General features: G+C 43.2%; 1 protein-coding gene and 1 long non-coding RNA gene across 9 annotated transcripts in view; both read right to left on the minus strand.

Annotated features, from left to right (window-relative positions):
- GAPVD1 (GTPase activating protein and VPS9 domains 1) overlaps window positions 1-11,654 on the minus strand; it is a 38,138-nt gene extending 26,484 nt beyond the window's left edge. For 5 of the 8 annotated variants that reach the window (XR_013834840.1, XM_079961915.1, XM_079961914.1 and 2 more), the window contains exons 1-7: window positions 11,436-11,654; window positions 10,164-11,007; window positions 6,559-6,645; window positions 5,604-5,738; window positions 5,309-5,498; window positions 3,193-3,273; window positions 452-612 (exon numbers count right to left, since the gene is read on the minus strand). Coding sequence is in view for 7 of the 8 variants with exons in the window: in XM_079961915.1 (XP_079818041.1) it covers window positions 452-612; window positions 3,193-3,273; window positions 5,309-5,498; window positions 5,604-5,738; window positions 6,559-6,645; window positions 10,164-11,007; window positions 11,436-11,620 (1,683 nt within the window). In the remaining variant the exon portion in view is untranslated. Of the gene's footprint in view, window positions 1-253; window positions 363-407; window positions 613-3,192; window positions 3,274-5,308; window positions 5,499-5,603; window positions 5,739-6,558; window positions 6,646-10,163; window positions 11,008-11,435 lie in introns of those variants that run through there. The other 3 variants (XM_079961917.1, XM_079961916.1, XM_079961919.1) reach the window with 2 other exon arrangements.
- A 691-nt stretch (window positions 11,655-12,345) lies between these two features.
- On the minus strand, window positions 12,346-24,617 carry LOC307207970. Its single transcript, XR_013834905.1, has 3 exons — window positions 24,518-24,617; window positions 19,120-19,365; window positions 12,346-12,935 (listed from the first exon to the last, which is right to left on the minus strand). It is a non-coding gene; the product is annotated as an uncharacterized lncRNA (long non-coding RNA).
- Window positions 24,618-25,213: the final 596 nt, after the last annotated feature.

Below are 25,213 nucleotides of genomic sequence, written 5' to 3' on the forward strand. Positions count from 1 at the left end.
TGAATGAGCCCTCTCATATGGCTGAAGGAAGGAGCTCATAAGCTTTTGCTTCTGGTTACCCACAGCTTGTTGTGTTTAACCCAAAACTTATTTTGGGTTCAAATAACAAGTTATTATGAACTTATTTTTTTTAAAAAAAGTCATATTCAAAGTACAATTTCTTAAACTGGCTTGCTTAAACTAAACATTGTTAATGCTGACCATGGTTTGTGGGTCCAGACAATATATACTAACTGCAGTTAACCAAACCCATTATGTGAAAGAAGTACTACTTCATGTTTGCTGAAAGCTGGATCAAGGAGGGGCAGATACTTGTTTTCTGTTGGAAAACAGCTGTTAATGTTTTCATAGTTCCACAGCACCTAGTACTATCTGAATTTAAGGTAGCATCCTGTGCTGCACAGCACCTACTTCCACCTACACAGATCTCAAAGCCTCGCTGGGTCAATACCTCGTTTTCTGACATCATTCCTGGAGTTATTTGGGGCCCAGTCCCGAGAGAAATAACCAATACTTCTTCTGGTTGAACTTCTTGTATCGTCTCCTGAGAGAATCCATCATGGTCTGCATGCTGGTCCACTTGAATATTCGATCGGCTCCGGCTTCGGGTAGCTGGAACATTTTAGGGGGGTTGTTTTATAAAGGATTTTTTGACTGGCAAAAATGCAAGATCCATACAATAGGGTGATGCTTAATACAAGCATGCTGAGCAAAAGGCAAAAATGGCTTTGAAAGACTGGCACGAAGTGGTGCTATATGATGCCACGCTCCAGCTGTTAAGGAAAGTATGTGCAAGGGAGGGATGCCTTGCAAGCATCAAGCCAGCACACTGAGCCTTCAGGAAGAAGGGTCAAGGAAAGCCTTACATGTACACCTGCCCTCTGGCTATCAGGCATTAACCACAGTAGTTTATATGTCTCATAGATCTTCCAACAGTCCTGTGGACAGAAGCTTTATACATTAATTGTGCAGAAGATGCTTTACTGGCAGGTGGGTTTTGCCACATCTGAGTGCTGCAGGGAGCAAGAGGAAGAATCCCTGCCAAAATCCCTGCTTCTGTGTAATTACTCAAGGCACAGGGGCATCTTGTGCAACCATCCAAAGGGGGAACAAAGCTCTTCTTGCATTGTTTACTACTCCCTTTTGTAAAATCACTAGGGAGGCATAAGTAGGAATTCAGTTACTCCTACTTCCCTGGTTTTTGTTCATGCTTTATTCTCAGGAAAGACAAAGTGTCTGTCGTTACATCTCCTCTGCCCTAATGCAACACAATCTCTGGTAAAATGTCCAGAGCGCACCAGGTTGGTGGAATAATAGCTGCCTTGCAGTGGTTAAAGAAGAAATATCTCCCCAGTGTTTGGACTGCTGGTAGGGAGAAAATAGTCAGGATCCCCCATAAAAATGGGAGGGTTAAATATCTTTAATGGAGTTACCCCAATGAGAGATAATTAGTTCCTAGATACAATAGCCAGTGTCTCTTCACAACTTGAAGCAAATGTATGAGAAAGGAAAGGGCCTTCCTCTCACAGCAAGGGGGAAATGTCACACTGGCAACATTCAGATCCTGCTATTTAGACAGCTGCTCGAAGAACTCCATGCCAAAAACCACAGTATTACCAAAAATGAGGGCCCCGTATCTTGGGTAATATCTAAATGCAGACATAGCACCAGAAAGAGTCCCAAACAGCCAAGCATAAACCGGGGGGGGGGGGGGGGGTATGTGCAGAAAAATATTACATTTCCTCTGCCCCCGTCCAAAAAAAAGAAATCAAGCTCTTTTCAAAAAATAAAATTCATAACATTGGAATAAAGCATAAAATGCTTCAAACAGAAACACAGAAACTTTCAAAACTTTTACTACATTAAGACAGACTTCTACATACACAACACAGAACAAAATACATGATGAAATTTCAAGTCTACATCCCTGCTGGAGTTCCATTCCAGACAAGGATGACTCTCTAATTCTTGCAAGATGGCAAGTTTACACAGACCAGCAAAAGTAAGTGGTATTCTTTTTGCTTGAACGGAACCATTTCATGTAGCAAGAGAGTTATATGTTTGAACTATCCCCAGGTTTTTTTTAAGTCTATCTGTAGAAAGATAATACATCTGCAAGGTTAGACTCAACTCTTCCACCTCACATGCCAATTTTCAAGGTACAGGGTGTTTGGGGGTTTTTTTACAGGGTGACATGTACCGGTAAATATGAAGAAAAACCACCACCCCATTCCATCTGCAACATTAACACTTGAATTTGCCAGTTGCATAAACTATCCCAAAGGGTAGCTGGTCATCCCAACTGAGAAGTTAAACCATTTTTGTCAACGCTCTGCCTTGAGGATGTTTTTGAAAGCTGAGGATAATACATTTTTCAATAATAATAATAATAATAATAATAATAGAAAGGCATCTAGAGAATAGGTTGCTGTTATGTAGAAAGACTTAAAAGGAAAAAATGCACATGATGATTCAAAACCAGCTAGGCATAAATGAAGTTTACATGCAAGAAGGTTGTCCCCAGGAATGTTGGTCTTGGAAAATTATGAGGATGATAGACCACAATAATTCAACAGCCCAGGGAGTGTTTGAACTCTTCTTTGGGTTGTGATCAAAGGTTTAAGGTGTGGTGGATTTCTTCAACATACACACAATTGTGATGTTTGAGGCAGCTTCACTTGATCAGATGCCACTGGGGGACCTAAATGCCTAGAAATTAAGCCATGTTCTCAGAGGGAAAGCATGTCTCCATTATCAGAGGTGGATGCCTAATTCAGCGAGAAGAACAGGGTGCCTATTCTCTAGCAAACTATTTGAACACTGCACAAACATTTTTGACACATTATTTTTACATCTCTTCACATGTAGACTATCAAAGCATATAATATAATTACCACCAGAAAAGGTCCATGCAGGATTCTGACCCAATATTCAGAACCAGCGGACTCCTTTCCACCGCCCCCTTGCACAAATCTTAAAAGTCAAGATCCTAAGTCAGAGTTTCATTCATGCACAAAGACTTTCCAACACTTTCTAGATATAAAAAGCTTTAAAAACAGAAAGCAAGCTTCTGAACAGAACAAAAGGAAGATGCCTTTCTTTTAAAAAAGCAGCTGGTGTGGACACAGACGTGCAAGGCAACAGCATGGCTTTGCAGAAACACTGAGAAAGAGGAAGGATTCAGTTACCCACCAAATGGGGTTACAAGGTTTATGTGAGCTGTCAGGTTGGTGGCAGACGTATCCCAGGCAGTGATGGCTGCCAACTGTTGTCCTTGAGTGGACAGCGTTAAAAAAGAAACACAGGTCAAGCCATTGGGAGGAGATAAAACATGGTTCAGTTGTAAAATAAGCACATAATACAAATGCCTCATTTGGAGTGAGGTGGAGGAGTCAATAATTATTTGAGACTGTGAGGTTCTGGCTTAACAACAATTCAAGAGCAGCTTTGTGTAAGGCTGTGTGTCAACTGCAATTTGGCATGGATGCAGAAAATCCAAAGAATGCAATACTGGGAGCAGAAATCGTATTGAGTATATACAGAGATATTTTTAGGGAAAGTTACTATGCTTCCTGATTGTGAAGACATACTTGCAAACATGTCTGTAGAGATCTCAGAAGCCAGAAGAGATGCTAAATGTCTAGCAGACATAACAAGCTGAATCCAGTTCCCCTTTTAGTTATTCGCCCTTCTCCTTGACTATTATTATTTAAAGTTATAAGTTGCTTTTTGTACAAAAGTAACTCAAACAACTTACAGCAATGGAATAAATCATGTAAAAGTTGTGCAAGTAAGCATTTCTGAACTTTACCCCTACCCTCCTGTCAACTGCACAATGTACACAGCCCTGAACTTATAGCAGGAACAATAGCAGCCCACCACAAAAAGTGCTTAATTTCCTATTTAAAAAGGGTCACTTACTATGACAGGCTGTGCCATCAATGAGCTGAAGAGAGGCATTTTTGAAGAAAGCAAATCAACAGGAATAGAGAGTTTGGATAATGTGCATTTGCTGCTTAGGCTTTGGAACGAAACAGGTACATATACAAGCCTTCCACAACCTGCTTTCCTCCAGATGTTTTAGATTACAACTCCCATCAGCCCCTGACAGTGCAGTTCTCTTACACTAAAGAAAGGTATCACCCTGTTTGTCTTGTTGGCATTTATTGAAGGCCTCCCTTTTTCAACAAGTATTTTAGGTGGATCTTTACCCCAGTCTGTATCCCTATTAGAATTGAAAATGGGTATTTTACATATGAAATAGTTCTTTGGTGCCCAGTTAAAACATTGTTATTTACCCAGGTCTTTGGAGTATAATTCTCTGCATATATATTTTTAGTGGGGCTGTGCTGGATTTGCTCCTGAATACATATTATTGAATTTTAGGTTGCCTTTTATTCATGTTTTATATCTACTTCTAACATTTGCTTTTGTAGGTTGCTTTGAGCTCAGTTTTTTGAAGAAAGTTGATAATCAGTATAATGAATAACAATAATTTTAATTTTGTCAACATATGGGTCTTGTGTTATATACAGATTTTTTTCTTAAAATTATTTTTATTGCTGACATCACTTTGAGATATTTTGTGTGAAGGAATTCATAAAAGGATTTTGCCCTTTTTGCTTTGGCGGCCAAAAAGATCAGAAAGAAGACCCTGGACAATATAGCAGTGAACTGTAAGAGAGATGAAGAGATCTAAATAGAGATCAATTAAATAGAGATTTATTTGTGGCGCACATCCCTTTTGCTTGTATTTATTTCTGATTCAGATTTGTCATGGGCAATGGCAAGTACAATAAAGCTATTTGGATTGGATATACTAAGAAAGGATTGGATAATGAATTTTTTAAAAACTTTAAGAAATAAATCCTATTGGTCAGGGAAGAAGGGTGTTGTAGTTCAACACATCAGGAGGGCTCTGGGTGGTAAAGGTTGGTATATACAGTGGTACCTCAGGTTACAAACGCTTCAGGTTACAAACACTTTGGGTTACAAACTCCACTAACCCGGAAGTAGTACCTTGGGTTGAGAACTTGCCCCAGGATGAGAACAGAAATCGTGGCGCAGCGGCAGCGGGAGGCCCCATTAGTGAAAGTGTGCCTCAAGTTAAGAACAGTTTCAGGTTAAGAACAGACCTCCGGAACAAATTAAGTTCGTAACCCGAGGTACCACTGTACTTTAAAACCCAAGTGACTGACACTAGTCAAGGGGACTCCACTGTCCTAAAGCAAAAGAGGCAGAGGAAACCATCCGAAAACAGAGCTGGGAAAAGCTATCATGCAAAAACCTGAGCCTTGACCTTCCTCACCTATAGGCAGCCGGTTTTTCTTGTTTGCTGGTGTGGTGGCAGGGGAAAGCTGTGGGGTGTTGTATGGGGTCATCTCCAGGCTGCTGCTTTTCCCTGGCTTGTTCTGGGGCAAGTTTAACAGCAGGTTTTCCAGAGCCATGCGGTCCTCCTTCAGCTGGTCGCCCGACATGACGTTCCGCATAAAGCTGACCTAAAAAAAGTGTGCGATGTTAAAAGGCAGCAAAGCAGACCCCCCCACCACCACAGACACTCTGACTTGTCTCCTCCTGCAGCCCAAAAGGAGTTGGATATTTACCAGGCCAGTGAGCTGGCTATGGGTCATGTAAACCACAGTTCTACTCAGCCCTTCCAAAAGGTTCACCGAGGACATGGGTGGAGTCTCTACTGCCCGTCCGCCAATGACAACGTCCAAGAAGGCAGCCACACAACCCTGCAAGGAAAAAAATGGTGGGCGGAGGACAGACAAGTGAGCTGTTTCAATACAAGCACTTCAACAAGAGACCTGTACACCCCTACAAAGTGGGTAGACGATATAGAGATACACACACAGATAGAGAAAGAATTTATGACCTTTTGTTTGTATTTGTTTTAAACTGATTTTAATATTGTATTTTAAATTGCTGTAACCCACGCTGGGACTTTTGTTTATTTTATTTTATTGTTATATTTATTTCATTTATATCCCACCTTTTTCTCCAAGGAACTTAAGGTGGCATACATAGTTCTACACCTCCACATTTAATCCCCAAAGCAACCCAGAGATGTAGGTTGGGCTGAGAGGTAGTGACTGGCCGAAGATCACACCCAGTCAGCTACATGGCTGTGTGGGAATTTAAACCCAGGTTTCCCAGGTCCTAGTCCAACACTCTTGATCCCTATTTCTTCACTTATGGTGAAAGGCAAGTAAGAAATTGAAATTGTTATATTATTATTTTAAACATGCAGCAAGAATATAAGCAGGTCTACGTTTTTAATAGTTAAGGGGGGGGAACCACCAATAAATGCCAAAGCACACTTCTTCATACAGGTTCCTTGAAACTCATTTACATTTAATAGTGGCTCTTGCACACTACAGATCCTATTGAGGGGAAGTGCCATTTGCTACTTCCTCTTAAGGTTGCAATTTGTTCACTTAAATCTCTTCACAGTCATAACAAAAGTCTATTTGCAGGTGCCTTTTCCAAAATTATACAGAATGAGAAAAGCACTGGCATGCACAGAGATACAAGTTCAATAGCTTTGGCTCTTACTTTGTCGAATTTACCCAGGTAACTCTTTGTGCGGGGGTCTCCTTCTTCAGAACTGGTCATGGCCAGCTGCTGCAAAAGTCTCCCAACCTAACAATGAGAAACAAGTTAAAAACAGGATTGCAATACTACCACAAAGAAAGAAAGCCGCCTCCACCCTCTAAGTTGAAACTGGATGAAAAATAACTATTCATACTCAGCTTGCACAAAGTTCCACAGCAACATGCCTATACAGAACTTCAATTTCCCTTACAAAAACTTTGGCTACCTCTTATCAGCTTTGCTTCATCTCAGGTGGAACCTACACACATATAAAAACTGTTCTGAAAATGCTTTTTTAAAAAGCCTTTTTAAAAATACATTGAATTTCCCATAAAGCTCACCATCACCATCTAGTGTCACACTGTATATTCCACTTAAAACGTTTTATTTGCAGCTATATAGCTGAGTCCTCAGTGGCCAGAACAGTTGTGAGAACCTGGAATGTTTGCAAACTAATTTATCTGTTAAGCCACAGTTCCCAGCCTGAATTAAACTTGCTCATTCTATTTCCATCCATACTTAACAGGTGCCAAAAGATGGTTTTCACATAAACACGGAATAATCATCTGGCAATAAATATGACATCCATGAAAATCTCAGCTTTTATCATCTAGAGTTGGGATGAACCAAGAGTCCATCAAAACCAACCAAGCATCTATCCATCAACCTGCACTGAACCCATAAACATGTTTATATAAACACACAAAATCCCAGTTTGTCTTTTGCGTCTTGCTGAACTTGCTGAACTGCAGGGTGTCAGCTTCTCCTGCAGAGGGCATTCACAGACAGGAAACCTAGTATGACAAGGACCTTGCAGGAGCAGGAAGATAACAGGTCAATATCAAAAAGTGTCCATTTGTGTGCCTACAGGAGGCATTGAATTCTACAGTACAAAGCAGAAGGCCGTAATTGAAGCAGGTATAAAGATTGTACCACAATTCATTTTTCAACTGCAGCACTTTACATGAGTAAAGAAACAAGAAATTCTTGGTGGGGGGAGAAGAAAACACACACACACACACACACACACACACACACTTATACCAATGGGCACCCAGCTATTCCAAAAATAAAGGACAGGCCTCTGACAGCTGCAGGGATCAGACTGCTTATCTAATGAATGCTTAGAAACTAGTGGGCCAGCTACAGCAGGTTGGCATCGCTCTGTACACAAGTCCCTCCTTCTTCCATTCCTGCTCTTCTCTGAATACTAAACAACACCTGACCACCAAAATCTGATCTTACGCCTTCATGCATTCTACACTGCAACACCCATGCTAATTCCCTCCCCCACAAAAGCAGGATGGGTAATGCAAATGTAACACACGCTTATATGTTGTGTGATGTGTGCTCTGTAGAAGTAGGACTACCGTGAATATCCATGAAGTTTCTTAAACAGCACAAGGTGTTGTGTGCTAGGTATAACAAAACAAAAAAGTTCTTACTTCCGGAAACTATCTCAAATATTGCCAGAGTCACAAAACAAATAAGCAAATAGATCACTAACCTAGTTGCCAGCTAAAGGAGAAATGTCTATGTGTCTTTCAATTGTGCCCAGTCTTCACATGCCTAGAACAACCACTCTAAATGTATAACATACACCACCTCTCCATCTTAACATCATTCAAAACTAACAAAGCTTTAGGCACTTGTAACTTTCCCCTTCACAGCTCTGCTCTGTCTCTCATTTCCACCTTGTTCCTTGGGAGCAGAGATCTATGCTGTCCAAGGAACTCTCCACAAAGTGTCATCTACATTGATGGTGCTGTATGAACACCAGCAATTTAAAGCTGGTCAGCATGGCACAAATTAGACTGGCACACTAACTGTCCTTGGAAGGCAAGGAACAACCCAGAAAATGTAAATTTTGTTGGTAGCAAAGGGTAGTCCAAGTAACATGGCTATTGGTGGATCTCTTGATTTTGCCCAAAAGGTATGATGAAGTTGTTCTCTGCTAGCTTACAATAACATCAAAACAACCTGTATACACACACTTCCCTTGTAATGGATACTGTAAAACCACATCCCTCTTAAAAATTCAACCTTTTTACAATAAAGTGGTTATTTGAGCTCAATTGCTCAGCGGTAGGTAGCGCTGGGAGAAATAACAGTCAATATCACCTTATCTCAACAAATGAAAAATACTCTGGTAGCACAACTGGAAATAAAATAAAGCAACTTGGATGCTGTCCCAGTTCTTTTAAGCAAAGAAGAAAGACACACACTATGAGAGCCGAGCTATCTGCAATATAAGCAGGGCTGGAAAGGCCACTCCAAGCACCTGGGTCCCCCCAAAAAATTATAATGGCAGCTAGATTTTTTTTTTTTTACTTTTGTCCTAGTCTATATAGGGTTGATGAATAACAACCTAACTGTAGGAATCTGAAAACAGCCTAGGGCATGGGTAGGCAAACTAAGACTCAGGGCCGGATCCGGCCCAATCACCTTCTAAATCTGGCCTGCGGATGGTCCGGGAATCAGCATGTTTTTACATGAGTAGAATGTGTCCTTTTATTTAAAATGCATCTCTAGGTTATCTGTGGGGCATAGGAATTCGTTCATTTCCCCCCCCCCAATATAGTCCGGCCCCCTACAAGGTCTGAGGGACAGTGGACCGGCCCCTGCTGAAAACGTTTGCTGACCCCTGGCCTAGGGTAAGGGTTTGTAAGCATTAATTCTTGCAACAAATGAGGACAGCTATTCTTCACACTTCTAGTGTGGCTTTAAGCAGTGGGAGTTCCCCTCCAGCCTTGCCATTTGTATGAAAAAGTTAGAAACCCATCTGCTTGTACAGTAAAGTACAAGAAACTTTTTACTTTATTGGGAATATTGCAAGATTTTGGCCTTATGTTTTATTTCTGTATTATACTGTTGTATTTATGTTGTATGTGAATGTGATTGTTAAATAAGGAATTACACTGCAAAATAAAGTTATTTCCTCAAGTTTGTGTAGCATTTGCTTCTCTGGCTCCTAGTCATCTGACATAGCTGTTCTGGACTTTGTCTGTGGGTCTAGAGGAAGAGCTAACAGCTCACAAAATAACATTTGCCCAGGGAAAACTATGAACCACCAGCTAACAGGAAGGCTGAAGAGGCTGCCTGCAAACAACTGGTCTCACCACCAGCAGGCAGAAAAGGAGGACACAGCACCAAAAATGGGAAAAGGTGGATTAAAAAGGTATGCAGGGCAGCCTTCCCCAACCCTGTGCCCTAGAGGTGTTCTCAATTACAATTTATATCAGCACAACTGTGCTGATGGGAGGTATAGTCCAAAACACCTGCAAAAGCACCAGGTTGGTATAGGGGTTTTTTGGAGGGGGGCAAAGTTTCTGGATTACCTTGGCATTTTTACTGCACCATTCCTCTTGACAACATTCATCCACAAGTCTGCTTTCTGAGCTAAAGAGGATCAAGAATGCCTAACCTGCCCCCCCCCAAAAAAAAACTTAAAGTACACTTTGTTTCTTAGACACAGCACCTTTCTCTATTTTCTTCTTGGTACCTCAGACTAATACAGCAGCACTATGAGAGAGAGAGAATATATGTTTTTGAAGACCTGGTTATACCTGCATTAGGTTGAACCTTGCCACTTCATTGATTGGGGCATCAGAAATAATCCCATACTGCTCTGGGTTGACCACGGCAGGACAAATGAAGCAAGTCAAGAGAAGGTCCGTGCACATGGCTCTCACTTCTCCGACATCAAGCCTGTCCACACACGAGAGCGTTTTGTACATCTGGGATACAATCCACCGTAAGCTGTGTGGGAAGCAATAGGTGTTCTGCTTGAGGTAGCCAATGAACTTATTCACCAGGGCCACCAGCTTGGCCTCGTTGGATTCTACCATCTCCTGAACTTTCTGCCTGAACTTTTCAGTGCCCTTTTCCCCAAAGAGCTTCTCCTGCTGGGTGGGCGAGAAGCGGTCAATCAATTTGCTGGGGTCGGTTTCCAGGTGGTCTTCATCTTCAACCAACAGCTGCATAATGGGCTCGTGCAAAGTGGCAGTGAGGAAGAGCTTGGCTGAAAAGAGCCCCTCAGAAAAGAGTTTGAACAGAATGCTGAATGCGCAGGTGCCTCTCCTTAGGAGCCGTCTGGGATTATCACTTTCCTTGAGTTCAAATTCAATCAAGTAGCGCAAAACTTGGAGGAGGTAGCTTTCGTCTTCTGGCATAATGCAGTTGCCATAGATGGAGGTGAAGACGGTGTGAATGACACTCTGTGTGTTCTCCTGATTGAGCTTCTCTCCAGCAACCAGGCACGATGCAATAAGGCGAGGGTTTTCGCGCAGCCTGTTAAGGAATTCTCCATAGGCTGTCTCTTGAAAGCCCAACTGCTTGTACCCATCCACGAACAGTGTATCCTCCAAGACCTTGGCATGCTGGCAGCATTCAGCAGGTGAAGCTTCCGCGCTAGGAAAATATAAATATATATAGAAACCATTTAGATCACCCAAAATCTTAATTTCTCAAAGTCACAAAAAATCAATGGAAAGAAAAACATCCTATTTTTGCTGAGTATATCCCCCCACACACACACACACACATTTAGCGAGAATCTCCTAAATATTAAGATTTCAAAGTCCCATCTATGAAGAGACGGACACCAACTCAAGACACAGGTAAGTCTTCTCAGTGGTTGCAAGAGGGCTATAAAATACACGCCCAATTGCATCCCTTCGACCCAGCTCAAAGCTATGTTTTCTTTATGCTCGCTCAAAAGTTCTGTGCAACTTGAAAGCTTACATTTGGAATGTGTGATTTCTGCAGTGTTTCAGTGCACAAAGCACTGTCCAATTTCAGATATTAGCATTTCTATTTCTGTATGTACCAGCAGTTACCTTGTTATGATTAGCCGGTCCAAGTTAATTCTCTGCTGCTTGGAAATCCATGCCGTGCGATACAGCTTCTCAGCAGTCTTCAGCACCTCAGCATTCAATCTCTGAATCAGCTGCTTTTCGGAGTTCACATAGAGCCGTTCCTGCTTGAGGTGATGGGCCAATGTGTGAATGTCCAGCTTCACCATCTTTGAAAGGGGGCAGCAGGACGTTGGGGACTTGCTGTGAAGGAGAAACAGAATGAGATCCATGGACAAGGACATGTTACACTGTGTTCAGTCAATCCATGGTACACTGATTGAATGAACCTGGGGCCACCACAGTGGCTAGCATGATTTGGCAGAATTAGCTGGGATATGCCAACCCCAAGCACCCTCTTATCCCTTTAACTTAGAAGCTAGGGAACCTATCAGGTTCAGTTTATCAAATCTAGGCAGCAACAGCAACATAATGATTCAATACCTGGCTTCTCCAGAAATTAAAAAGTGAAGAGAATAAAAATGTAATTCTGAAGCAGCCCAAGTATCAAGTTGGGTGTGAAAGATATGGAATGAAGCAGCAGTTTTTGCAAGTGTAATTGCATCAGGGAACACAGCTGCAAAACTGAACACACCTCAAAAATAATTGTACATGAATTAGGCAGTTCAGCGTTTTCTTCAAAGGAGAGCAGAAAGAAGAAAAATGGGCTCAACGCTGGCTTTCAGGTAATTACATTATCCTCATGGAAGAGTTAGCCTTTGAGAAAAGTAAGACACTGTGCACTCCCCACTGTCTCAACCAAGACCCACCTCCCCCAAAAAATCCAACATATCAACCAGCCACATAAAGCATTTCAAGCTGACCAGAAGGTAAAATGTTTTACTGTAGTCTTTTTTACCACATATTTTACCACATCAGAGAAGACCCTCTAAAATTAATGGGTCTAAGAGAGTCAAATGTCCATTATTTTTTTTCAATGAGTAGGTATAGAGTAGGACTAACAGTGGGTACAAACATGTGTGATCCTGGGGGCCACAGCTGGCTCAAAATGTCTAGCTGCTTGAAGCTGAAAATCCAAAATCTGCCTAGCCCTACTCCACCAATTAACATACAGGATAACATACTGGGAAGACAACAGCAAGTTCTCCGCTGAAATGGTGTGGGAACTGTGCTAAAGCTCTACTGTGCCTTATTAATTTCAAAGGATACTGTCTTCCTGTTCAAGCCCCGCTGAAACTTATGGGAGCAAGGATTTATTTTTCCACCCCAGATGAGGTTGGAGTCTTTCACTCCAAAACCCTTCAAAGTGCTCAAAACTCACCATCTGCCTTGTCTCACTGTAAGACCACTTCTGGTGGGGCCTCAGCATTTGAAAGACAAAAAGACTGAGCCCTGGCGTTCTCCCACTCCCCAGCTTTTAAAAAAACATTCCCCATCTCCCATGTTCACCTGTACGTGTGCCAGTTAAAGTCCAGAACCATGAGACGCCAATCCTATGTTGCTTTGGAAGTGTTTAAAAGTTGGCTGCGTGAATAAAAGCGATACTTGAATTCAGTGAAATGGGAAGCCCAAGGGGAATTTAAAAAAAAATACTATCAAGATGACTGTGTGCTTTGGTCTCACTTTCACTGTTGCCTAAGTAGATATTGAGAGAACAGTCTGCTCTGGAAAATCCTCTCACTAAGTAAGAATAATCGCTACAGTCCAGATATGGCAGTCCATGGCAGTTCCTTCTGTCATCAGGTTTCCAAAACAAACATTACAAATGGTTTTACATGCTGCACTTGTGTTATGCTAGAAAAATAGTTGACTATACACTTGTTTTTAAACAGAGAGTGGCATGAAATGTGTTGGCAGATTCTTTTTAAAAAAAGAACATAGTACAACCACAGTATCAGTTAAGGAGTTCAGCTAAAAAGGGGGAAATATCTATTTGGGAATTTTGCATGAAAATATGTAATAATTTGCCTTTGCATTGTTCATATTTTGCATTCAAAAGCTGAAAACAACCACCACCTTGCACTATAGCACTGTCAGACGACCTCAGCACCAAAAAGACAACCCAATATTAGTTTTTCTAATGCACACAAACCAGAAAGCCGTAAGTACATTAGGCCGCATCCATAAAGAGCTTTTGCTCTTCGCAACTGACAGTGTAATGGATTTCTACCACTTGTGATTCTCAACTAGTTTTCTTCAGAATTGCCTCACTGAAGTCTTCTTGACTAGAGTATGGGAGACTAACATTTCAAGCACAATTATGTGACGCACTAGGACAATACATTCAAAGCCTTCAACCTCCAGGGAGGTTCCTCTTCAATAAGCTCAAAGAATCGCCCCATGTTCCTGAAGAACAGTTTGAAAACCACTACATTGTGCAAATAAATCTGTACTTAAGATAAGGTGCCTGCTGCATGTCCCAAACGTAAGAATCAGAGACTACATTCTAACAATATGTTAAGCACTACAGATTATTTTCTAAAGTGATCCCAAAGGCATAAAAAGGATTGCCCATATGATGCCCTATAGCAGGCATGTCCAACAGGTAGATCGTGATCTACCGGTAGATCACTGGACATCTGTGGTAGATCACTGGTAGATCATTGCCTTCCCCCAAGAAGCTGAACAACTGCGGCTCTCCTTTAAAAAGCCCAACATTTTAAGTAAAAGGTAAAGGTACCCCTGCCCGTACGGGCCAGCCCGTACGAGGGTTGTGCGCTCATCTCACTCTAGAGGCCGGGAGCCAGTGCTGTCCGCAGACACTTCCGGATCACATGGCCAGCGTGACGAAGCTGCTCTGGCGAACCGGCACCAGAGCAGCACACGGAACGCCATTTACCTTCCCGCTAGAAAGCGGTACCTATTTATCTACTTGCACTTAATTGTGCTTTCTAACTGCTAGGTGGGCAGGAGCTGGGACCTAATGACGGGAGCTCACCCTGCCGCGGAGATTCGAACCGCCGACCATGCAATCGGCAAGTCCTAGGCACTGAGGTTTTACCCACAGCGCCACCCGCGTCCCTACATTTTACCTCCCTGAAAAAACTCAACAACTTTGACCCAAACCCCCCCAAAATGGGCCTTCCTCCTTCCTAAAAAAAGCTAAACAACTTTGACCTGAACCCCCCCAAAAAGGGGTTAGATTACTGCCAGTTTTTAACTCTGAGTAGACTGCAGTTTCTTGGGAGTTGTCCACCCCTGCCAACTAAGGCAAACTAAGGCCCGGGGGGCAAATCCGGCCCAATCGCCTTCTAAATCCGGCCTGCAGATGGTCTGGAATCAGCGTGTTTTTACACGAGTAGAATGTCCCCTTTTATTTAAAATGCATCTCTGGGTTATTTCTGGGGCATAGGAATTCGTTCATTTTTCTCCTCCAAAATATAGTCTGGCCCCCCACAAGGTGTGAGGGACAATGGACTGGCCCCCTGCTGAAAAAGTTTGCTGACCCCTGCCCTAGAGATCTTGTTGCAGACCAAGCATGGCCAATGGCAGTGCTTTATTTCTATCCCATACCACTGCTGTTTGCCTGCTCGCACCCACCCCCACCTCTCCCAATTGCACCCTTGCCTGTTGTGGCCACCATTTTCCGCAGCAGCAGGCACAGCCTCCCGGTGTGGCCCTTTTATGATCACCAAAGCAACTTCCAGGAAGGTGCTTGACAATCGTAAAAGGGTCACGTCAAACCTTGGGGTCTGCTGCAACCTTTTTACGATCGGAAAGCACCTGCTTGGAAGATGCTATGGGCAATCATTAAAGGTCTGCGCCAAAGCACTTCCAGGAGGTTGTGCCTGCTGCCATGAAAAAAGCGGCAGCAGCAGGCAAGGAAAAAATAGGTGGTGGTATGGCGTACCAGTTTGTACAGCCTCAAAACAAGCACTGGCCAATGGACCAGGATGATAAGAGTTGTAGTCCAACAATATCTAGAAGGTATCACATTGGCTACCTTTGGCACAGATTCACAGTTAAGTTACCAAAAAATTATTACAGATTGTATTTCTCTTGGGGATAAGCCCTAGAGCTGTCATCTATTAGGAACCTAGGATCTCATTCGCAGTATCATCCTGGTAAAAAAAATAAATCATTTGAGCCTGCCATTCTGATGTGTTTTCCACATGTGGGGTCACTTTAAGAAAGTCACTCTGCAACAGCTAAGCTAACATTCCACTGGGACTGAACTCTTGGCACAGATTTATTAAGATTTATGTCCCACTTCCAGTAGAAAACCACTGAAGCAGCTATGAATAACTTCAAGCATTTATTTATACATTTTACTGCACATTGTAATGCTGGTTTTGCAGGGGCATCACAGCTGCTCATGCAAGAAGATATGAACCAGCAGAACTATTTTGGATTCACTATAATCAACAGTTTAAATTCTATGCAGACATAAGAAACTATAGAACGTCAGCAGCCACTGGCATTTAGGCACATGGATTCCGATAAGCTCCCAAGTACCAGTTCTGATATTCCACTCCAGTTATCACCTTAAACATGCAAGTACAGATTCTGGATTTAAAATAGTCAAAGACATGAGCCTTCCTCACCACATCAGAAAGGTCACATGAGTATTGGAACTGCAAGTATCTCACCAAACTCAAACTGGCCCCAAACACCAGTGGACGAAGGATTTTTTTAAAAAAAATCAGGAGCTGCCCTCCTTGCAATATGACAAAACCAAAGAAATGTGGAGCTTGGCAAATGTTGAAAACAGAGAACAATACAGCACTGGTGACACCTCAAAGCACTCAAAATCTATTCATTTTGACAGCTTGGTACAAAATGACATCAAAAGAGGAGGGAAAGGGCTTTTCTACATTTACAGATCAAATATCACTATAAAAGAGAGCTAAATGAGATAATTCAAGCCTGTCAGGCTTTCTCAGCCTCTAGAGCCTAGGCTGTATGAGGCATGCTGGACATACAATGGAGCAGCCCACACAGGACTTGGTTGATCCTGCAGTCCAAGAGGAGCTGCTTTTAAAAGCCTGTGCTAATTGATATAAAATTTTCAGCAAAAAAAACCCCCAGCCATTATTGTGACAGGTGGGCATGTGGAAAGAGAGAGTGCTTATTACTTATAATATATTCAGTGTCACCTACATATATGGTACCTTACAAACTTTCATAGGCAAAAAAAAATACAGTCCCTGCCCATCTTATAAGGGGACAATGGGGAAAGGAGGAGTGGGGTGGGAGAATATAGGTAGGGAGGATATGGGCAAATGCATTTAAAACTTGGCTACAGTCAGGGATGAGGATTAAAGGGATATACTGCAGGACATACTGCTACTCCCTTACATATGATAAATGAAAGGGTCCAATAAGGCACACTATAGAGGGGGGGCTAACTCTGCTCTGCCCTTGGTAATGCCCACCCAATCAAACTTGATTCTCTCTATCACCCCATTCTAGGGTTCTAATTTATTGGTCCCTCCACAGAGGGAGTGAATTTTCAGAACCGACAGATAAAGGCTTAGACAAAAATGCTTCTGAATCCCATTTTCTAGAAACTACAGGAAGGGAGAGTGCTCTTATAATTGGGTCCTGCTTGCAACTCTTTGCCACTTGAGAACAGGATGCTGGACTAGACAGGTCACTGGCCTGATCCAGCAGGCTGTTATAATACTCTTCCTCCCACCCCTTTCCCCTTAAGAAAACCCTCCGAAAGCTATGTTCCCCCAACTCCTGGAAAGCCTTCTGCTTTGTGTTAACATGGCCATAGCAGTCAATACTATATAAGATTTACTTACCAATGCAGAAATGGTCACATCAAATACAAAGCAGACCAAGGCAAAGCAGTGTCAATACTAATCTGTCTATATCAAAATATATTTAAGACGAACCTGAAACAATCCCCTACTCCTGTGTTACAGCTGAAATGAAAAATAGCCTCTACTTCCTACGGTGCTATTCCATGTTAGTTCTACTCAGAACTGATCCACTGAAGTCAATGGACAGGGCTGATTTAGGTTCATTAGAACTTTGTTGGATAAGCTTAATATCCATAGTAACTAAAAACACTTTAAACATGTTTTTTTTAAAGATTAATTTGGGATTGGGTCCTAGCCAAAGCAGTCACCTTTCTGAGTAAAAGACAGCTTCCTTATTAAACAAGCACTACCAAAATACTAGACTGTTAAATACATTAGGCTTAAAAATCAGGTGGCCACCTGGCTACCTGCAGCATCAAGAAACTGCCATGAGAAAAACAAGGTAAGGAAAACACTGGCAAACAGGAATGGAGTTGGTGCTTTTATACTGTAAACATGTACCAATGACTAATACAGGTATATGGTAGCAGGCTGACTATTAAGTTGTGCAGACTTATTTGCAAGGGTAAAATACATGGATGAACTGACATTTATAAACACCCAGACTGATGAAGGTCAGTGGGCTGGCTTTTGTAGGGTGGTTGTCAGGGCTGGACAGAATCTCACAGGCACCCAATCTGAATAGTTCGCCTTGAACTTTGATGCTGGCTCCTATGAACCCCATTTCCCCCTCCATTAGCCCTGTTGGCAATCTGCCCATTGGCAAGGTTTACTATTTCTATACAGAGCCACTTGTAATTGTCCAGTACTAAAGTGCAGAGGATGTCTGGCTAATGCAGTCAGAATCCTGAGCAGGGATAGTATGATTAATCCTTTAAAAGAGGATTAGCCATAATGGCTATGTTCTACCTCCACTATCAGAGGCATCATGACCAGTTACTGGGTGAGCAGAAGGATGCTGCACTGAAGTGCAGCTTGCAGGTTTCCCACAGGAATCTGTTGAGCCACTGTGAAAACAGGATGCTGCACTGGATAGGCCACTGGCCTGATCCAGCAGATTCTTCTTATGTTCTGGTATTAGTAATATATTGACATATAAAGTATCTCCAAGTGACTTACCAAGTTGTAAAGGAAAGCATGGAACACACACACAAAAACCAGGTTGCATCCAGTATACTAATAATCATCACTCAGTTGGTAAAGCATGAGACTCTAAATCTCAGCACTGTGGGTTCTAGTCCCACAATGGGCAAAGATTCCAGCACTGCAGAGAGCTGGATTAGATTACCCTCATGGTCCATTCCAATTCTACAATTCTACGATTCTGATGTTGGATCTACTTAGAGAAGACCCACTGAAATTAATATACTGATAAACTAATGTAGGTATATTAATTTCAATGCATCTACTGTGAGTAGAACTTAATTGGATACAACTTCAACTGCCAAACAATAACCCATAAAACAGCAACAAAAACATACCATCAATAGACAGCATAATCACAGTAAGAGATGCTAGTGTCCACTATGCAGGGCCAAGAAAATCCTGGGCATCTAGATTCTTTGCTAGCAGAACTCAAGAAAACAGATATCCATCTTCCAGCAAAGAAGATGTCTAAATATTTTCTTCTGACACCATGCAAAGGAACCTGAAAATATTTCCCCAGGCCTGCAGTTTCGAGCTCAGGATTCTGTACATTTCCGTATGGTTAGAGTAAGAATGAAAGCAGAAAAACCACTTAAAAACAGGATGCAATAATAGGGCGTAATACAGTCAAATTAAAGTCCACTGAATTCAACTGGATAATTTAAGCTCTTCCTGGACAGAGACAGAGAGAGAGACAGAGACAGAGACAGAGACAGAGAATACAGTAAAAGTATTAAGTGTAAACAATACAAATGCATACAGAATTTTTTTTAAAAAAGATACAGTGGTACCTTGGTTCTCGAACTTAATCCATTCCAGGAGTCTGTTCGACCCCTGAAACCATTCGAAAACCAAGGTGTGGATTCCAATTGGCTGCAGGAGCTTTCAGCACTCAAGTAGAAGCAGCGGAAGCCGCGTCAGACATTCGGCTTCTGAAAAACGTTCACAAACCAGAACATTCACTTCCAGGTTTGCAGCATTCGGGAGCCAATTTGTTCAGGAGCCAAGCCATTTGAGTACCAAGGTACCACTGTACACTGAGGAGGAAAACCTGAAAGCAACTGAGAATACAATACAGTATTCAACTATTGCACATTTTTAAAAGGGGGTGAGTCAATTCAGTTCACAATAAAGTCTCTCCACATGTTTATCCATAAAACAGGGGGTTTAGTGGGCTATTTGATTAACATAGGAGAAAAACCATGTCAAATAAAGAATATCTTTTTAATGAACAGTTAAGGACTCTCCACTTAGATGTTCTGACAGTGCAATGTCCCATACTTTCACTAGCAACTTCCCTTGGGAAGTTGGACTTCCAGTGGGAGGCCACTAACAATGTGGCTGCGGCAAGAAGCATAAACCCACGAGGTTTATGCATGATGGGAGAGTTGGTACCGTGCTCCAAGGATAGGAGCTCCAGACTGGGTCTGGTGATAATGGAGATAGCATCAAAAATAGGTTCCCTTTCCCCTTTGTCACACATGGCTTTCATAGTTCTGCCTGGCAGGCCATGTAAATTTTTAAGGCTGCAATTCTGTACCCTTACCTAGAGGTGAATCCCACTGAACTCAAGTGGGACTTGGTTCTAAGTAAACATGTTTAGTGTTGTATTTTTAGGTTAATAACTGAGGATATATTTGTAAAGCTAGTTTGAAGGTGGGAATGTTCAATATACTGGTTAGTTGTGAAGTTATGTTCTGTTTCCCCCACACACATCTAAGTTTTAAACGGACAACTGTTTATGCTGCCGCAATGAAAAGGTCTCAGGTAAAGTTTGTTCAGTTGTTCCTGGCTCAACTGCATGTAAAAGCAAAGGAGGAAAATGTGAAACAAGTTTCTGAGGGAAAGTAATTTGTTTATTTCATTTTATATACTTCTGTTCTAGCAATGAACTTCCGAGTACTGAGAGTGCCTTTGTGGGCAGCAAGAGCAGCATCCCTTGGAATGTTTCAGCAGAAAATATTGTTTTGTGCTGCACAGGCACCATGGATTCAATCCAGGTGAAGCTCAATGCTTTGATTTAAATGAAAACATATGGGTCCAGAAGCTCTGAACTATGCAGCAACCCCACCACATATAAAGCAGTGTTCCAGGCAGCAGAACAAATATTCCATACCTTGTAACCTGCATGAGTTGTTACTATATGACACCAAGCAAGTGGCTAGTTACAAACCTGTCTTCAACCATCAACAGACAGAAAAAGGCCACATTGCTACAAATATATCTAATACGGTTTTTACAGGATGAAAATCATAAATCCACAGTGAATAGTATCACTTCCACTGTATTCAAAGAGGACAAGGTATGTAACTAGAGGATAGTAGCATAATCATAAATTTGTTCTCTCTCAAATTTTATGTGAGAGCAGATAAAGGATGGCTAATCAGCCTCTGGGACAGATGGTGCAGTAACTTTGCAATATGTAGTAAATTCTCACCACCCAGAACACAGTAATTGTTAGTATAAATTTAAGACCTCCTTTGTGGCCTGCACCAGCTCCTCCAAATAAGGCAGAAGATCATCATCCATGTTACCCTTCTCTGCATCATCTCTACTACACAACTTGACACATTACTAAACAGAGTAATGAACAAAAAAAATACAAATCTTAACATGAATCTTGTAAGCAGAAAGACAGCTATATTCCCATTTAAGATCACTCAGACCCAGGTGTTCACCTTTCTCCTAAAGTCCCTGAGGCTGTGTCTGAAGGCATATAAAGCAACCACCTTGCTGAAGCAAAGTTGAAGTTCAGTGCTAGGATGAGAGAAAGTCAGGTAATCCTACATAAGCAGAATTTGCCAACCTGGCACTCTCCAGAGGGGCTGTGGCTCAGTGGCAGAAGGTCTCTGGTTCAATCCCTAGCATCTTCAGGTAGGTCTGGGAGAGAAACCACCCTGAATTCTTGGGAGAGCTGCTGCCAGTCAGTATAAACAATGCTAGATGGCAGCTTATGTTACCTTTTGACATCATCTCCCATGTCTAACAATGTTTGTATGTCATGGGTGAATTCTCAAAATCACTTTCATATGAACAAACTAGTTGCCACTTTAAAACCCCACTGCCTCCTTTGTCTGATAAGCATACATGTGAGGTTTGCCCCTTTCTTCTTGGAGAGCAATAATTTTGTTCCCCACTTAGCACACCAGAAATATGCAAAACAAACCTCCATAACACTCTTGTGGAACTGTGGAACATAGAATATGTTTTATCTGATAATTTTCCCGTTTGCTTTCTCCCATAAAAAGAACCATTTTGACACCCGAAATAGAGCTCCTTCTTCAAACAGACCCTGCTACTCACCACCACCAATACCCTAAAACAATGCTACACCCAGGGTAATGTGGGGGTTGCAAAATGATGGCTAGTCTGCCAACAGAGCTGGACTCCCTCAGGTGGAAGGTTGGGATAGAAACAGATTAAATAAAATGAATTTGCAAATAATAATAAAAAGCCATGATGCTTCAAACGAGAACTCATGCCCACAATAAACTGGTATAATTTCTCCTCCCCATGCCTCATAATTTGGCAAAATGGTACCGCCTCATTTTACTGCCTGCAAACAGGAAGGGATAATTTCACTACTGGGATGGGATAATTAGCTTATATGCCTGAGTGTCTAACACTGCTTCCAACTTGTAGCCACCTAAGACACATCCATCTAGTATTTATGGACCCACTGCCTTTTAACATGGAGGCTCCAGGGGGTTATAATGGCTTTGATCATTTGAAGCTACCTTAAAACAGAGTCTGGTCATTGGCCCATCAAGCATAATACTACCTGCTCTGACTGGCAGCAGCTCTTGAACATCTCAGCCAGCATGTCCCATTTCTCCCCCCGTGCCCAATATGAACTGCTGGAGATTGAACTGGGATGCCCTGCATTCAAACATAGTGTTTGCCACTGAACTACAGCACCTGCCTCATCCACAGATTTATCTTCCATGATTTTAGAAATAAAGCTATCTAAGCCAGAGGTTGCCAATCACCCACCACATGCTGTGGCCCTGAATTCCTTACATTAATAACACACAGTGTGAAGCAGTGCTTCCTTCTGTCCATTCTGAACCTACCAGAGATTGTTTTTGTGAACCTGCCTGATTCTGAGCCAGACCATGACCCCATCTATGCCAAACTACTGTCATCTCAGATGGGAAGAAACTCTAGTACAGTGGTACCTCGGGATGCGAACAGGATCCATTCTGGAGCCCCATTCACATCCTGAATAGAACTTAAAACACGACAGCGGATTGGCGTGTCTGTGCGTGCGGCGTTTTGCCACTTCCACGCATGTGCATGACGTCATTTTGAGCGTCTGCACATGCACGAGCGCTGAAACCCGGAAGTAACACGCTCCGTTACTGTGCGTTGCAGCGGAGTGCAACCTGAAAGCGCTCAACCTGAAGCACATTCAAACCAAGGTATGACTGTATCTCAGACAGAATTTTCTCTTTTGGGGGAAGTGCTTCGAGCTTTATTACCTAGAAATTAAGAACTAGAAATTAAGAACACATTCTCTCCCTCTCTCCAGCAGCCCCCATCACTACCACCACCCTCCAATTTGGAGGACTCTTCTACCCCACACTTTTTCTTCAGAGCCTTACAAGTTTGAAGGTTGGAGGAAAATTCCTTTTCTGCAACAAGAAGAGGAGGGAAATATGTCATAGAACAACACAGCAGGGGACAATCCTAACTGGCAAAGAGAAAATAAATATTCTGACTTTAGACTAAAGTGGGAGTAGAGGCACAAAGAGTAGAATAAGTTAGTTGAAATATAGATGAAAACTATAAACACATAAGGGAGGGAAGGAATGCTCTGACCTGAGAATTAAACTGAAGGAGGACACTGAGAACAGGATGCTGGGACTAGAATGTGATGGCCTGAAGCAGATTCTTCACACAGCAGGGATGAGGAACCTATGGCCCTCCAGGTGTTCTTGGACTACAACTCTCATCATCACTCACCACCAGTACAGTTGGCTAGGGGTTGATGGGAACTGGAGTTCAACAACAAGAGGACCACAAGGCATGGTGTTGGTTGTAGGGCCTGAGAGGGAAAGGAGGGGATGTCAATGCTAAATATGGAGGAGGGACGCCTAACTTGTGGCAGAGGAAGGACATATAAGAGCTAAATTACTTCTGAGATAAATGCATATAGGTCAAGGTGTAACCTGATCAGAAGTTGAACGGGGTAAGCAAATGCAAAATGTAAGGAAAGCAGGTTGTATGTGTGTCAGTGCAAAAGTGGCAAGAATTGACAAAGTGAGGAAAAAATAGCCTGCCTTTAAGCTAAAGGGGCTGTAGACTGGGGGGTGGGGTGGTAGGATGCAATGTCAATGGTTTGAATAGTCTGACCAGACACTGAAAGGGTAAGGAATAAGACGTGCATGGCTTTATAAAAAAAAAAAAAGGCAAGGCCAGGTGGCTGCTATCTTTGCAAAATTGGGGGCGGGGTGGGGAAGCTGACAATCACGAGGTGGGATAGGAACACCTTGATTTTGGGCTGAAAGGGGAGAGGGCGTAGTCTAGGTGAGAGGACGGGAAGCCAATGCAAAATATGGAGAGGGGAGATAAAATAGGCGGTCACGTGCAAGCTGTAAAGAAGGCAATGCAAAAAAAAAAAAACCACTGGGGTGGGGTTGGGGACAGACGTATCCTGAATTTAGGCTGAAGGGAGGAGTGTAGGGAGGCGGGGGGGAGAGAGAGAACGGAAAGGGATGCCAAAGCGAAATATGGGGCGTGCGGGACAGCGAAGAGGAAAACGACACGGCGGGGGCTTTAGGGGCCGTTCGCTTAGTAGCAGAGCACCCTCGCCCCTCCCCCGCGCGCAGAAGGTCCCGGGTTCAACCCCCAGCGGCGCCTCCGAAACCCCGCAGAGCTACTGCCAGCCAGTGTAGACAACACTGAGGTGGTTGGGCTCGGTGTAAGGCTGAGATAAAGCGGGGCGGGGTGGGCGCTGCTGCTGCTGCCGTCGCCGCCGCCGCAAACTAGATCAGGTCCGCCCCTTCTTTTGCCCAAGCCGGACTCTGCACCCATTGTGTGCCTCTTATGCCACCCCCCCCCCAACTTCACCAGCCCCACCTCGGGCAGCCCCCTCACGGCAGGGCCCGGCGCTGCGAGGGCGGGCAGGGCTACTGAGAGGAGGGGGGGCGGCCTGGTACGGGCCTTACCCAGACTAAGGGGACCAACCTGTGAGGCGAAGCCGCCGCCGCCGCCGCCGCCGCCGCCGCCGCCTGGGTCTCTCCGGGTTCGCCGCCCTGCGCGAGCTCCTTCCAGCAGGGCCGCCGCCGCCGCCGCCGCCGCCGCCACACCAAGACGCTCCTTCACTCTCCCTCTCGCTTCCCAAACCAGACACTGCGCATGCGGGATAGAGGGGAGCGCCCTGGAGTGGCTGGTATAAATACTGTCGTCCTGGGAAGGAAGGGTGCGCGCCACCTGCGTAGCCAGCAGGGGGCAGCGGCGGCGGCAGCTGCAGCAAGGGCGTTGAATTGCTTTGCAAGTGCAGTCACTCAAAGGAGAAGGGGCGGGACGCCACGCCCCGAAGGCGGGGAAACTGTTATAAGTGAGGGGGTGTCGTCTTCCGGAGTTCTTGCTACCTTCATTCATTGTTTCATTCATTTATACGTACCCCGCTTTTCTCCCTGAAAGGGACTCGAGGCGACTTACAGTTAAAACAGGAACAGCTACAAACATTGGGGAGGGAGGGAAACAATTAAACAATAACAGAATTTAAATTCTCTGTATGTATAACAGCTAAATTTTAATAGAATTTTAAAACACATGCTATAAATAAGGGGGTTAGTTAGAGGGGGCTGTACTGTATTTAGGATAGGGGGGGTGCTGTGATTTCACATTGTACTACTATTTTAGTGTTCTGTGTGTTTT

The sequence above is a fragment of the Podarcis cretensis genome (genome assembly GCF_951804945.1).
Source record: "Podarcis cretensis genome assembly, chromosome: Z".
Classification (NCBI taxonomy): domain Eukaryota; kingdom Metazoa; phylum Chordata; class Lepidosauria; order Squamata; family Lacertidae; genus Podarcis; species Podarcis cretensis.